Source organism: Mercenaria mercenaria, chromosome 15 (genome assembly GCF_021730395.1).
Source record: "Mercenaria mercenaria strain notata chromosome 15, MADL_Memer_1, whole genome shotgun sequence".
NCBI classification, from domain to species: Eukaryota; Metazoa; Mollusca; class Bivalvia; order Venerida; family Veneridae; genus Mercenaria; species Mercenaria mercenaria.
In genome coordinates, this window is record NC_069375.1 from 53,423,459 (window position 1) to 53,440,193 (window position 16,735).

The 16,735-nt window shown below is 36.1% G+C and overlaps 1 protein-coding gene across 3 annotated transcripts in view; it reads right to left on the reverse strand.

The window, feature by feature from the left end:
- Positions 1-7,681: 7,681 nt before the first annotated feature.
- LOC123554778 (regulator of G-protein signaling 3-like) overlaps positions 7,682-16,735 on the reverse strand; it is a 55,189-nt gene continuing 46,135 nt past the window's right edge. For all 3 annotated transcript variants that reach the window (XM_045345122.2, XM_045345138.2, XM_045345131.2), the window contains 4 exons: positions 13,720-13,853; positions 13,266-13,423; positions 11,148-11,311; positions 7,682-9,913 (listed from right to left, as the gene is read on the reverse strand). In XM_045345122.2, the coding sequence (XP_045201057.2) occupies positions 9,728-9,913; positions 11,148-11,311; positions 13,266-13,423; positions 13,720-13,853 (642 nt within the window). In that variant the 3' untranslated portion in view covers positions 7,682-9,727. The remainder of the gene's footprint in view (positions 9,914-11,147; positions 11,312-13,265; positions 13,424-13,719; positions 13,854-16,735) is intronic.

Sequence of the window (16,735 nt, forward strand, 5' to 3'; positions counted from 1 at the left end):
CATTGCCGACGCTTTGTTTGGGCAAACAAATTAAATAAACAGAAATTATACGTGGTATGATGAGGAAATAAAGTTAAAACAGTTATCTTTTCAAGAACTTTAACTGTTACTTTTGTTTTTCGTATTTGTCACTCGTTTTCTAGACCGACATTTTCGAATATTTTTAGCCCACCATCATCAGATGGTGGGCTATTAAAATCACTCTGCGTCCGTGGTCCGTCCGTCCGTCATTCCGTCCGTCCGTCAGTCCGTCCGTCCGTCCGTCCGTTAACAATTTCTCGTTATCGCATCTCCTCAGAAACTACTGGGGGGATTTTGACCAAACTTTATCAGAATGATGTATTGGTACCCTAGTTGTGTCCCCCTGAAAATCAGACTGGTTCAACAATTTATGAGTGAGTTATGGCCCTTTGTTTATTTCTATAATTTACATAGATTTATATAGGAAAAAACTTTGAAAACCTCCTTGTCCAAAACCACAGAGCCTAGGGCTTTGATATTTGGTATGAAGCATTATCTAGTGGTCCTCTACCAAGATGATTCAAATTATTTCTCTGGGGTCAAATATGGCCCCGCCCTGGGGGTCACATGGTTTATATAGACTTGTATAGGGAAAAACTTTGAAAAACCTCTTATCCAAAACTATAGGGCCTAGGGCTTTGATATTTTGTATGTGACATCATCTAGTGGTCTTCAACTAAGATTATTCAAGTTATACCCCTAGGGTCAAATATGGCCCCACCCTGGGGGTCATATGGTTTACATAGACTTATATAGGGAAAAACTTTGAAAATCTTCTTGTCAAACCACAAAGCCTAGGGCTTTGATACTTGTAATGTAGCATCATCTAGTGGTTCTCTACCAAGTTTGTTCGAATTATCCCCCTAGGGTCAAATATGGCCCCGCCCCGGGGGTCACATGGTTCATATAGACTTATATTGGGAAAAGCTTTTAAAATCTTCTTGTCAATAACTACAACATTCAAATTTGGACATGTATATTTTTGAGAGGCAAGATGAACCTTGACATGAGTTGACCTTGATTTTGACCTAGTGACCTACTTTCACATTTCTGTAGCTACAGCCTTCAAATTTGGACCACATGCATAGTTTTGTGCACTTGAAAAAACTTTGACCTTGATTTTGACCTAGTGACCTACTTTCACATTTTTGAAGGTACAGGTATCAAATTTGGACCATATGCATAGTTCCGTGTTTCAAAATGAAATTTGACATTGATTTTGACCTAGTGACCTACTTTCACATTTTGAAGGTACAGTCTTCAAATTTGGACCACATGCATAGTTTTGTGTTCCGAAATGAAATTTGACCTTGATTTTGACCCAGTGACCTACTTTCCCATTTCTCAAGCTACAGCCTTCAAATTTGGACCACATACATGGTTTTATGTACCGAAACAAACTTTGACCTTTACATTGACCTAGTGACCTACTTTCACATTTTTGAAGGTACAAGCTTCAAATTTGGACCACATGCATAGTTCTGTATTCTGAAATAAAATTTGACCTTGATTTTGACCTAGTGACCTACTTTCACATTTCTCAAGCTACAGCCTTCAAATTCGGACCACATGCATAGTTTTGTGTACCGAAATGAACTTTGACCTTAAGATTGACCTAGTGACCTACTTTCACATTTCTGTAGCTACAGGCTTCAAATTTAGACCACATGCATAGGATTGTGTACCGAAACAAACTTTGACCTTGACATTGACCTAGTGACCTACTTTCACATTTTTGAAGGTACAGGCTTCAGATTTGGACCACATGCATAGATTTGTGTTCTGAAGTGAAATTTGACCCTTGATTTTGACCTAGTGACCTACTTACACATTTCTCAAGCTAAGCCTTCAAATTTGGACCACTTGCATAGTTTTGTGTACCAAATTAAACTTTGACCTTAAGATTGATCTAGTGACCTACTTTCACATTTCTCAAGCTACAGCTTTCAAATTTGGACCACATGCACAGTGTTGTGTACGGAAATGAAATTTGACCTTGAGCTAGTCAGTAAGTCTTGAAATTTGGAACACTCCAAAATGGCACATTGGTGGGCGCCAAGATCACTCTGTGATCTCTTGTTATCATTTCTTACAAGATTTTTCTAGTACAAACTAAAATAAAAAGCCAATAAAACGTCTGCATTTACGAAAAGTATGATCACTGTTGCCAAAGCAGCTCTTATTTAGAAGAATTTGCTGATAATAAAAGCATGCAAACACTAAACCCCACCCACTTTTAGGCAATGTGCAAAATAAAACAACTAAAATATGAAATGTTTAAGAAAATCTGTTATGACCAATGTACTAGTTTTAGATAGTCTATGGGAGTTGCATTAATAAGGCCTAAAAAATCTTTGTATCTGGTAACATGCTCAAAAAATTAGGGTAGGTAGGTCAGAACATTTTTTTTTTTTTTTTGAATTTTTTTTTTTTATTTAAGGGAGACTTTTCGGAATTTTTTTTATGTCAAAAAAATGATTACAAATAAGGGGGTTATAAGGGGGAATGAACTAGGCGGCATACATTTAGACGAACTACAACAAATGGCAGAGGAGTGCGATGGTAGTGAAGATGAGGGGGAAGAGGACTTGGACAGAAATGACATTATTCTTTTACAGCAAAAGTCATACAAGCTATTGTTGTCATTGATGTAAAATGGAAATAAAGTGGAAATAAAATACATGTAGTACTGTAAACAGTTGTGTTTGTTAGATTTTAGTTTTTTCATGTTCTTACCACATTTTGTTATCAGGGACTCCTAATTTTCAGCTGGGATTCCTAAATTTCCCAGCAGGTATTCCTTCGGGATACCTGGCAAAAAAGTTAGTGTCGAAAGCTGCTGGGTCAACTGGGATCCAAAACTAGGTCAGTAGATCTAAAAATAGAAAATCCTTGTGACCTCACTAGAGGCCATATTTTTCAATAGATCTTCATGAAAATTGGTCAGAATGTTCAACTTGATGATATCTAAGTCAAATTTGAAACTGGGTCACGTCCGGTCCAAAACTAGGTCATTAGGTCAAATAATAAAAAAAACCTTGTGACCTCTCTCATATTTTTCATAGGATCTGCATGAAAATTGGTCAAAATGTTCAACTTGATGATATCTAGGTCATGTTCAAAACTGGGTCACGTACGGTCAAAAACTAGGTCAGTAGGTCAAATAATAGAAAAACCTTGTGACCACTCTAGAGGCCATATTTTTCATGGGATCTGTATGAAAGTTGGTGTGAATGTTCATCTTGATGATATCTAGGTCAAGTTTGAAACCGGGTCATGTGCTGTCAAAAACTAGGTCACTAGGTCTAAACAGAGAAAAACCTTGTGACCTCTCTGGAAGCCATATTTTTCATGAGATCTTCATGAAAATTGGTGAGAATGTTCACCGTGGTGATATCTAGGTCAAGTTCAAAACTGGGTCAAGTGCGGTCAAAAACTAGGTCAGTACAGTGAAACACCGCTCGCTCGAGCATCGATGACTCGAGCACCCGGGCTTGCTCGAGCAATTAATGTGGTCCCGGCCTATTTCCTTCTATTTTCTATGTGAAATTACCATGGCCGGGTTGAGCATCGATAACTCGATCGCTCGAGCATGACACCTGGACCCTGTGCATTAATTTATTCTTTGTTTCTTCCAACAAACTCGAGCAGAGGTGTCAAAAATTGTTCAAACCTTCGGCGGTCAGAATGTATCGATTAATTAAACATTTTCACATACCGTGCAGTGCTCGTGCTGCCAATCGACATTATCGCCAAATGGCGATTATTTTATTAAAGTGTCGATTAAAACGGAATTTTTGGTGATAGAAAATGGCGATTAATTTATAAAAATGCTACAAAAAAAATATTGCAAAAATATGTCCGTAAACTGTTGGAACATACGTAGTTTTATCGACAAAAACGTGCAAAGTTGGTAGCAGGAAGTGTATTTGCCCAGAGGCATAATTACCCCTTCTAAACGCTGACACATTTGTTTATCGCCAACGAGGTATACTTGACTAATTGATCTGCATGTATGGAAGTTTAAAGCAACAATTATCATCACTTTATCCTTGATCATTTAATCGCCATTAATTACCAAACAAACAAATTAATTAAACATAATTCCTTCAGATGTGGAATTCCTATGTCCGACTCGAGACTTTCAGACGGCGGACAAGTGCGTTTTTGCATTCCGTTTTTCCACGGGCAAGCACAAATTAACAGTAGGGATTTCAGCTTACACATTCTTTTTTGACCTTAAGAAAGATCTTACCTTGACTGGCTCAGTAATTTCCTTAAATCCACTTAATTTTACTTGTAGTTTTCAAAACCAAGACTTTAGAAACATAATATTATTACTGACACTTTCTGTGACTTAAATAACATAACTTAAATTTGCCCAAATTTTTGACACCTGCCATCAGAAACTGGGTTTAACCTGTTTGACAACTGTTTCTTTTAATGTGTGCCGACATCAACAGATCAAAGAAGACACCGTGAGAATTGCATGGTCTACTCCCCAACTATCTTAGATGTTTGTTTGGCGGTATATTTCATCTTATAAAGAGATTAATTATTGATAAAAGGTTGAAGAAAACTTTTATTGATCAAATTTTGATCAATTACTGATTACTTAAAACATTTTTTCTTCGGAATCGAGAAGATGGTTATGAGATCTTAGTATTTTAATCAGCAGTTCTTTGCATGCAAATGAAGGAAATAAAGCCTTTTCATAAAATGGAAACGATAATTCTGATATGCACTTGTTAATAAAAAAAGTCTTAGTTGTTTCTTCACATGTGACATTTACAAATTACATATTGAAACGTCTATCATAGATAACGTTTGTAATACCTTTTTTTAGACGTCACAAGTATGTTATCATTACGCATCACCATTTTCTAGGCAAATGGTCCCGATGACAACTGGTAAAGCAAACTTCAATTTTCTTCGTATGTTGGTCAATGTATGGGTCGCTCGAAACCATGGATAACTCGAGCATTTTGCTCATCCCCTTGCGACCTCGAGCGAGTGATGTTTTACTGTAGGTCTAAAAATAGAAAAAGCTTGTGACCTTTCTGGAGGCCATATTTTTCATGAGATCTTCATGAAAATTGGTGAGAATGTTCACCTTGATGATATCTAGGTCAAGTACAACAAGAGATCACAGAGTGATCTTGGCGCCCACCAATGTGCCATTTTTGAGTGTTCCAAATTTCAAGACTTACTGACTAGCTCAAGGTCAAATTTCATTTCCGTACACAACACTGTGCAATGGTCCAAATTCGAAAGCTGTAGCCGGAGTAATGTGAAAGTAGGTCACTAGATCAATTTCAAGGACAAAGTTCTTTGTACACAAAACTTTGCATGTGCAACAAGTTTGAAGGCTGTAGTTTGAGAAATTTGGAAGTAGGTCACTAGGTCAATCTTAAGGTCAAAGTTTATTTCGGTACACAAAACTATGCAAGTGGTCCATTTGAAGGCTGTAGCTTGAGAAATGTGAAAGTTGGTCACTAGGTCAAAATCAAGGTCAAATTACACTTCAGAACACAAATCTATGCATGTGGTCCAAGTTTAAAGCCTGTACCTTCAAAAATGTGAAAGTAGGTCAATGTCAAGGTCAAAGTTTGTTTCGTTACACAATCCTATGCATGTGGTCTAAATTTGAAGCCTGTAGCTACAGACATGTGAAAGTAGGTCACTAGGTCAATCTTAAGGTCAAAGTTCATTTCGGTACACAAAACTATGCAAGTTGTCCAAATTTGAAGGCTGTAGCTTGAGAAATGTGAAAGTAGGTCACTAGGTCAAAATCAAGGTCAAATTTTATTTCGGAACACAGAACTATGCATGTGGTCCAAATTTGAAGCCTGTACCTTCAAAAATGTGAAAGTAGGTCACTAGGTCAATGTAAAGGTCAATGTTTGTTTCGGCATACAAAACTATGCATGTGGTCCAAATTTGAAGGCTGTAGCTTGAGAAATGTGAAAGTAGGTCACTAGGTCAAAATCAAGGTCAAATTTCATTTCAGAACATGAAACTATGCATGTGGTCCAAATTTGAAGCCTGTACCTTCAAAAATGTGAAAGTAGGTCACTAGGTCAATGTCAAGGTCAAAGTTTTTTTCAGTGCACAAAACTATGCACGTGGTCCAAATTTGAAGGCTGTAGCTACAGAAATGTGAAAGTAGGTCACTAGGTCGAAATCAAGGTCAACTCATGTCAAGGTTCATCTTGCCACTCAAAACCATACATGTGGTCCAAATCTGAATGTTGTAAGTTATTGACAAGAAGATTTTAAAAGCTTTTCCCTATACAAGTCTATATGAACCATGTGACCCCCAGGGCGGGGCCATATTTGACCCTAAGGGGATAATTTGAACAAACTTGGTAGAGAACCACTACATTAAAAATGCCAAAGCCCTAGTCTTTGTGGTTTGGACCAGAAAATTTTCAAAGTTTTTCCCTATATAAGTCTATGTAAACCATGTGACCCCCGGGGCGGGGTCATATTTGACCCTAGGGGGATAATTTGAACAATCTTAGCAGAAGACCACTAAATGATGTCACAAACAAAATATCAAAGCCCTAGGCCCTGTGGTTTTGAACAAGAGGTTTTTCAAAGTTTTTCCCTATACAAGTCTATATAAACCATGTGACCCCCGGGGCAGGGCCATATTAGACCCAAGGGAAAAAATTTGAATCATCTTGGTAGAGGACCACTAGATGATGCTTCATACCAAATATCAAAGCCCTAGGCTCTGTGGTTTTGGACAAGAAGATTTTCAAAGTTTTTCCCTATATAAATCTATGTAAATTATAGAAATAAACAAAGGGCCATAACTCATTCAAAAATTGTTGAACCAGTCTGATTTTCAGGGGGACACAACTAGGGTACCAATACATCATTCTGACAAAGTTTGGTCAAAATCCCCCTGGTAGTTTCTGAGGAGATGCGATAACGAGAAATTGTTAACGGAAGGACGGACGGAATGACGGACGGACGGAAGGACGACGGACCACGGACGCAGAGTGATTTGAATAGCCCACCATCTGATGATGGTGGGCTAAAAATGGGTCACATGCCTTCAAAAACTAGGTCATTATGTCAAATAATAGAGATACCTTGTGACCTCTCTAGAGGCCATATTTTTCAATGGATCTTCATGAAAATTGGTCAGAATAAACAACGTTGTACTCAGTTCATGTGTCCTCTTGTTTTATATAATTTATTTTTCAATCTTCGTACATTTACAGATATGATGACATGGAAAAATATTTTCTAATATTAGGAACAAACATGTATTTAATGGTCATCAGATAAAGCAACCATTTGTATTACCTAGATGTCAATGAAAGTTTTTTTGCAAGTTTATAGGAAAATGTGAAAAATTAAGGAAATGTATGTCAAAAAACAACAGAACACTGGTTGCCATAGCAATGAAAAGAAACTATAAAAAAATTCTGTTCAAAAGCCATTGGCCATGTTTAAAAATGATTTCATAGGAATGTCTCTTGTGTGACCCTCTGCTGAGTGTTAAGTTTACTATAATAGGTAGTTCTCAAAAATGTCAAACTGTTAAAGTGTTGTGAATGATTAAGTCCTAGAGAGGCTTTCACTAAATTCTACTTATTATGAAGTATTACTTCCCTTTAAAACACTAAACAAAAAACCAACTCACTTATAACTTTAAAAACAATTTATTGCACATTTGATTCAATATAAAATACAAAGTAATTATAAAACATTTTATCTACTGGTAACAAGAAGAGCTAAACATACATGTATAAAAAGGTAACAACTAGATCTACTTGCTTTCAATCTGATAACACAGCTAACAGAACAACATAAGCTGTATGAAAGTCAAACTTTTAAGGAATCTGACAAAACCTCAATCAATACACAATGTATGCCCGTTTTGAAAATAACCGGATGTATTACGTGATGGCGCATGCATCTGTCCATCCGTCATAATTTTTGTCCAGAGCATAACTTTAAGCCATTAAAGGTATTGACTTTAAACTTGGTATATTGGTAGAAGGTGATAAGACTATTGGTAGAAGGTGATAAGACGAGGTGCAGAGTGCTTGAACAGGCTCTGTAGGTCAAGGTCACCAGCTGAGCTAAAAGGTCAAAACTGTCCATCATATTTGGTGTCCAGGTAACTAAATAACCATGCAAGGTATTGACTTCAAACTTAGCATGTAGGTAGGTGGCAATGAGATGATACGCAAAGCATACGAACCAGGTCTGTAGGTCAAAGGTCAAGGTCACAAATTAAGCTCAAATCTGCCCTATTTCGTGAACGGAGCATAACTTATTAACCATTCAAGGTATTGACTTCAAACTTGGCATGTAGGTAGGTGGCAATGAGATGATGCGCAAAGCATACGAACCAGGTCTGTAGGTCAAAGGTCAAGGTCACAAATTAAGCTCAAATCTGCCCTATTTCGTGAACGGAGCATAACTTATTAACCACTCAAGGTATTGACTTCAAACTTGGCATGTAGGTAGGTGGCAATGAGATGATGCGCAAAGCATACGAACCAGGTCTGTAGGTCAAAGGTCAAGGTCACAAATTAAGCTCAAATCTGCCCTATTTCATGAACGGAGCATTACTTATTAACCATTCAAGGTATCGACTTCAAACTTGGCATGTAGGTAGGTGGTGATGAGATGATGTGCAGAGAACATAAACCTCGTCTGTAGGTTTAGGGTCAAGGTCATAATTTGAGCTCAAATGTCAGATCTGTATTTCAATAAGTGTCCAGAGCCTAAATTATTATCCATTCAAGGTACTGATTTCAAAGTTGGGATGTAGGTAGGTGGTGATGAGATGATGTGAAAAGTGCATGAACCAGGGTGGTAGGTCAAAGGTCAAGGTCAAATATGCCCATCATACTTTGTGTCCAGAGCATTAATTGAAAAATATTAAAGGTATTGTCTTGAAACTTGGAATATAGGCCCCACACACCTCGCACCAAATAAAAAATTATTAAATTTTGCTTTTCCTTTAAATATGGCTTCTGTCCTCATCTAATATAACCCTTTGAGCGTATATTGCCTCGCTTGGCAGAGCTCTTGTTCATACATGTTATAAAACTTTCAGTTTAATCCTTATAACATACAATGTTGGTACAGTTCATGTTATTTGTTTTGTTGGATTCTAAGTAACATAGACACGAGTTTAGGTAATAAAACAACTTTCAAGCTTTAGGTGGTAGAGAAAACTCCTAGAAAATCTACTGGGCATTATTTTAGGTACAGGCAGGCACCTGGATAGAACTACTAACCTTCCATAAGCCAGCTTGATGGTTTTCTCTTGCGAAAGAATTTTACACCTTAAGCAAAGTTCCAGCTCACAATGGTTAGGGGCAATTAACTCAAAGTCAGCAACTTCAACCACTCAGCCACAAAGACCCCTTACAGTCTATATCAAAATCATATTACTGTTAAATATACCGGTATTATCCAGAAAAGATCAAAGAAAAACCTATATACATTACTATAAATAGTAACATAACAGAACTTGTTATTTTAGGACAATTTATTCTTAGGTATGTAAAATGATGAATATTGCGGAAACCAAATTACTTGATGGGTTTTGGTATATTTAGCCAAGGTTTATCTCTGCAAAGATTTCCCAAAGTACAGTATCCAGATAGATATCTGGTCTATAGTAGCTTACAAAGCCTTGGTAATATCATTATCAAGTCCCTGTTTTCCTTCATCTTCCGTCAGTACTAGAATTTCTGCGAATCAAATATTTATACGCATCTGAATCAATGAATCGTTTGTAAGAGTCGTTTTCCATAAGGAACTGTATACGTTTCTGTGCTTCTTTGAATATATCTCGTGTTGGGTTTTCCAAGCTCGTCACTGTCTGTAATCTTGTTTTTGAATCAAGATTTACCTGAAATAGACAAAACCTGCATCCTCAATTTTTAAATACAATTTGATTTAAAACTTCTTTAATGATTAATCCAATTAACTGCTGTTGTCTTAAATGGGAGTAGCAAAATCGCAGGAGCAAAAACTAACTGGACATATTATGCCTGTTAGCAAGCAGAATAAACACTTTTTCTGCTTTTTCAAGGACTAGTTTTCTTGAAACTGAGTTTTGAATTTTAGTCAAAACAACTTTTATCAACTTTTTCTAAAACGGGGATATTGTAGTAGAAACTGCACTCTGTGTAAGCTGTGATAAAATACTGTGTTTTATGACAGCTACTGATGCATATCAGATTATTAAGTGACCAAATATCATTATTTTCTAATATGTTACTTTCAGTTTTTTTTCCCTTAGATTTTCAAATTCCATCTTTCCACTTAAGAAGTTGCTGACAGACTGCTTTTCAGACTTCTGGTTGAAATTTAAGGATTTTATTTGAGATTCAAGAATTTTTTTCAAAATTCAAGTATGTCTTCAGCTATCTTTTTTCCTTTCAGTCATTTTCAAGTTTTCAAGGACCAGCATCACATTCAGTAACTTACCAAGGTCAATGTTAACCCGTTTTTACTTGGGTCATTATGTGTTTCTGTACCATGAATATGTTTTGCATTTCTGGTAAAACAAGGCAACACCAGTATCAGTAGGGGAAACTTCCTGTTTGGGAAGTCAATTCATAGCTTTTTCCTACTTCTCCAACAGGAAACAAAATATTTACATTGAATGGCATTCAGTCAAAATATGTAACAAGCTTCCCAATGGGGAAGTTAAGATTCCAATTCAGGAAATTTTGAATGTAATATTTAATGTTAAAGAAAAAATTTTATTAGGATATTTGAAAAAAATTTTTAACAGTAGAAATTTAGATATAATACTTGTCAAGTTTACAATGGTGTGTTTCATTTAATGATATCATGCATACTCTTATGCACAGGGCCTTTTGAATGAAATAAGTAAAAAAGGAATGATTTTACTTAACAAACAGGAAGCAAGTTACTATATTTAGTATCAAGTTTCCCATTCAGGAAGTAGGGAAAAACCCAGTGGTTGACTTCTCAAACAGGAAGTTTCCCCTACGGAGTATCAACATTGCTCCAATAACTTAACAAAGACACTACCTCTCCTTCAAGCATGAAATGTAAAGTTCTGCAGACTATTCATTATCATACACTTACAATGGTAATTAAAGCTACATTACCTGTTTTGGTGATTTGATAGCTATAAAGTCGCTGTAAATTTTTTGTGCTCTAGATACAAGCTTATTTGTCCGAACTGTCTTGAATTCTTCACAGGCTACCCAAAACTCAATGTTTTCTTCACTGAACTCTGACTTTAGGAAGTTCCTGAACATTTCTAAACCATCTAAAACAAAATAATCTTTAATTATCACAAATTTTTTATACAGTCTGAAACAAAATAGCCTTAAAGTTTCCAAAATTTTCTAGACAATATAAAATAGCACAGCCTTTACTTTAAGTCTCATAAAATTTCTATATACATGTAATCTCATATAAAAGAATAACTTTTACTTTATAATATATATAAAGTACTAGAGATCAATCAATGACACAAATAACTGAAGAAGCTACTGTCTCCCCAAAAGCACAGTAGTAATAGGCAAAACATCAATAGGGGACATGAGCGAAAGTCAAAGAGACACAATGTTTGGCTCAAACAGGGATCACCTACTCGGCATATCCAATCATCCTATGAAGTTTCAACATATTGGGTCTAGCGGTTCTCAAGTTATGGATTGGAAACGGTTTTCCATGTTCTGCCCCTGTGACCTTGACCTTTGATCAAGTGACCCCACAATTAATAGGGGTAATCTACTCTGCATGTCCAATCGTCCTACAAAGTTTCAACATTCTGGGTTAAAGGGTTCTAAGTTATTGATAAGAAAGAATTTTCTTTATTCAGGCCCCTGTGACTTGACCTTTGTTCGAGTGACCACAAAAATGATAGGGGTCATCTACTCCTAAGTCCTATCACCCTATAAAGTTTGATGGTTTTGGGTCAAGTTAAAAGGAACACTGAAGTAACTGTTTGGTAAAAATCTTAGTGATAAGTCATTTCCTTGTAATGTTAATTTTCATAATAAATACTCACAGCTGTTTCTTGTTTTAATATATGATCAATGTGTGATATGGTATAAATGACATTATATCTAAATTTCAGCTTAAAAGGTGGATCTTAATTGATCTTATTGCATTTAAAACATTTTCCATTGTCATACAATATGCATGTATTTTTATTGTGATTTTAAAGTTCTGCCTGCAATAATCCAGTTATAATTGAAGATAAAATATTTATCAATGACTTGATAGGTAGGACTATTTCCAAGATCGGCCTCATGGAAATTAAGTAAGTTTCAGAAATGATATGCCTAAAAATGATTGAAGCAAGACTAAGAATTATACTTGGTCTCAAACTTTATATATAATCAACATATATTAAATTTTAATTGTTTTTCATATTAGTAATTTAAAATTTGAGGTCCCATCTGAACATCTCCTTACATTCACTTACTGCCTTAATCCAGATTTCCTTCTTTCTTCAAACTAACAAACATTTAAAGTAAGGTTGTCTAAATCCCACACATTCCTAAAACTGACACATTTGTAATTTAACTGTCTGCCAAATAATTGATTATTTCTAAATTCTACTAAATATGGTGGCTGATCTCTACATGAAAGATCAATGTCACACTTGTCTGAGGGGGTTGGGCAACGGTCAGGATCACATGAATCTTTCCGACACAAGCATACCCTATGTACGACAACAAAATTTAGATGCACTGACAGATGGGCAGGAACATAGACGAATGCATTTTTCCCTCTGTCTGTCAATATGTCATAAAAAATCTTGTAATTAGAAGTGTCACTGATAGATTAACTGATGGATTGAAGGCTGGGGTGGGGGAGAGGTGTGGTGGTAAGGGTGAGTAATTTCCTCTGGTAACACCTGGGACTAACAAATATATCATAATTATCAAAGCTTACTAACTTTTATTTCCTATCTAATTAATATAACATCATTCCAGGAGGCAAAAAGATAATGTCTGGCAGTGCGATATTCCGTGAGGCAATGTCAGGCGGGTTGGGGCTTATGGCAAACGTTGCTGGGGCACCATGAGGACGTTCAGCGGGGTGCCATAACATCGTATATCATTGTGACAGAATAAAATAATGAAAGGGCAAAAATCAGCCACCATAACTAAGCCAATACAATATTTTATAGCTTAATCTGGAAGAAGCTGATGAAGGGAAATGGATACTTTTATCAGGGATTACAACTAATGGGAATAGGTACTTACTTTTATCATAGAGTAAAGCTTCAAATGAAGTTGCCCATTCTATTGCATTGGATTGAGTGATTTTCGTTGTACCCCTTACGCTCAAAATTGCAGCACCAAGTAGGGAATCTGTATTGCGTCTCTTTAACTTCTGGAACTTTTTACGCATGTTCTTTGCTCTGTACAAAACAATTTATAAAACATGTTACATAATGTCAATATTACCACAAAATCTCACCGGCCAGCAACAAAATATTTCTGTGAAATAATTACAACAGTGATTAATCTGTACCACATCACCTGTTAATTGAACAGAACAATAGCATACTTTGATGACTTCACTATAAAGGAATAGAAACATTCCACTTTCATTTAACTACTAAGAATATTCTTTTCTCATTGAAACAAGCTAGAGATTTAAAGATTAAATTTGAACGAGCACATCATTCTTTTCAACAAATAAGAAGTAACTTACATTGAAGATTTTTGTTTATTTTTCACAAATTCCTGCGGGTCAATAGGAAGAACGTCTGTGGCCATCATGGCTGCATCAGCACTGCATGTTTTATGAATCATTCGTTTTACATCACCTGCCTCTCGCATTTTATCCTGAAACATTTTACATTAACTATAGATACAAATGGCATTACCCAACCCTCTATTTTTACATACAGAATGTATTTATTTCTCTGTCTAATAAATAATCAAAAGTCAGATACATTAATTTTAACAAGACTTCAAAGAAGCCCTACCTTTCTTAGTCTCTCTTGTTTTAAAGTAAACCAAATTTTCAACATTTTACTGTATCATGTAAATATTAAACTGTGCGCTGCAATCTCCCTGCCTGCTTCCTTTATATATGAGATGGACAAAGTGTGAGCAACACAGTGACTCAACCACCACACACAACTGTCTTCTATCATTGTGTTAAATAATCCACCACACAGGTGCTCTCTTCTCTAACAAGTTTTATGATAGTGATAATACATTATTGTATGAAGATTCACTACTACAAATACATTTTGCTCTACAAAGCCATTAATGTTTTGTAACATGTTTGAGTCATGTGAGTGAAAATATAATGTCATGTCTCTGGTATATACTTAAGACATTGACGTCGCTCCAATTAAAGATGATGTTTGTTCAACTGACTCTGTTTACAACATGAAAAACATTAATGTAACTCTGAAGTAAACAAATGTGACAGGCAGAAACTCATAACCCTTACTTTTCTCATGTTTTTTTTATCCCTTAAAAATAGGGCTGTCATTGATAGAAACGATATCGATATATCAACGATATTTTTTGGTCGATCAATTATCGATTCTCATTTTTAAAAATCGATATTTTACAGGAAAAAAAATCTGTCCAAATAAACACTCTTTCTAGCATAAAACTGCTGTTATTGTCACTTTTCGGGGGTGTGTTAACAGGACAGAAAACGTGTGTTAACAAGGAGATTCTCGCGCTCGCGTGCTGTTATAACACCTTTTTATATATGTGCGTTCCGTGGCAAAGCGTAAACGCCATTCGGCCCCAAAACGGATAATTCAAAACGAAATGACGTCAACGTAAATAAATAACTCAGACATTCCCGCGCATTTTCGTGGAAATTTAATGACGTTGAGTGACAATGTATTCATTTATCAGTTTTTACGCGTTTCATGCTAGAATAGCGTTAGCGCATGTTCATTTTGTGTTATAACTATCTGCAGAATCCCTCGGGATACGTTGGTACCCTCGCCCTAACGGGCTCAGGCACCAACCAATCCCTAGGGATTCTGCAGATGTTATATATATAACACGAAAAAACATGCGTTATCCCTACAAAAATAACTTTTCTGTCTGCAAATATGTGGCCTAAGTAACAGAAGTTGTCTAAAAAGGTCATGTCTAAACTTGTACGGTAGCAGTCTTTATTAATTTTTATTTATTTCATAAACACAAATACAACACAATCAAACAGTAATATGAAAAGTAGGCAATAAAACAAACAATAGGACCATGATGGTCCTGAATCGCTCACCTCTTCCCACATGACCCAGTTTTGAGTATGACGTCGTTTTTTTCTATTATTTGACATAGTGACCTAGATTTTGAGCTCATGTGACCCAGTTTTGAACTTGACCCAGATATTATCAAGATAAAAATTCTGACCAATTTTCATGAAGATCCATTGAAAAATATGGTCTCAAGAGAGGTCACAAGGTTTTTCTATTATTTGACCTGTTGACCTAGTTTTCGAAGGTACCTGACCCTGTTTTGAATTTTACCTAGATATCATCAAGATGAATACTCTAACTAACTTTCATGAAGATCTCATGAAAAATATGGCCTCTAGAGAGGTCACAAGGTTTTTCTATTTTTATACCTACTGGCCTAGTTTTTGACCGCATGTGACCCAGTTTCGAAACTGACCTAGATATCATCAAGGTGAACATTCAGATCAATTTTCATGAACATCCATTGAAAAATATGGCCTCTAGAGAGGTCAAAAGATTTTAATAATTTTAGACCTACTGACCTAGTTTTTGACCGCAGTTGACCCAGTTTCAAATTTGACCTAGACATCATCAAGATGAACATTCAGACCAACTTTCATACAGATCCCATGAAAAGTATGGCCTCTAGAGAGGTCACAATGTTTTTTATTATTTGACCTACTGACCTAGTTTTTTATGGCACGTGACCCAGTTTCAAACTTGACCTAGATATCATCAAGGTGAACATTCTGACCAATGTCTATGGAGATCCATTCAAAAGTATGGCCTCTAGAGAGGTCACAAGGTTTTTCTATTTTTAGACCTACTGACCTAGTTTTTGATCGCACATGACCCTGTTTCAAACTAGACCTAGATATCATCAAGATGAACATTCAGACCAATTTTCATACAGATCCCATGAAAAATATGGCCTGTAGAGAGGTCAAAAGGTTTTTCTATTATTTGACCTACTGACCTAGTTTTTGAAGGCATGTGACCGACTTTCGATTTTGACCTAGATATCATCAAGTTCAACATTCAGACCAACTTTCAAACAGATCCCATGAAAAATATGGCTTCTAGAGAGGTCACAAGGTTTTTCTATTATTTGACATAATGACCTAGTTTTTGATGGCATGTGACCCACTTTCGAACCTGACCTAGATATCATCAAGGTGAACATTCTGACCAATTTTCATGAAGATCTCATGAAATATATGGCCTCTAGAGAGGTCACAAGGTTTTTCTATTTTTAGACCTACTGACCTAGTTTTTGACTGCACGTGACCCAGTTTCGAACCTGGCCTAGATATCAACAAGATGAACATTCAGACCAACTTTCATACAGATCCCATGAAAAATATGGCCTTAAGAGAGGTCACAAGGTTTTTCTATTATTTGACCTAGATTTTGAAGGCACGAGACCCAGTTTCAAACTTGACCTAGATATCATCAAGGTGAACGTTCTGACCAATTTTCATGAAAATCTTGTGAAATATATGGCCTCTA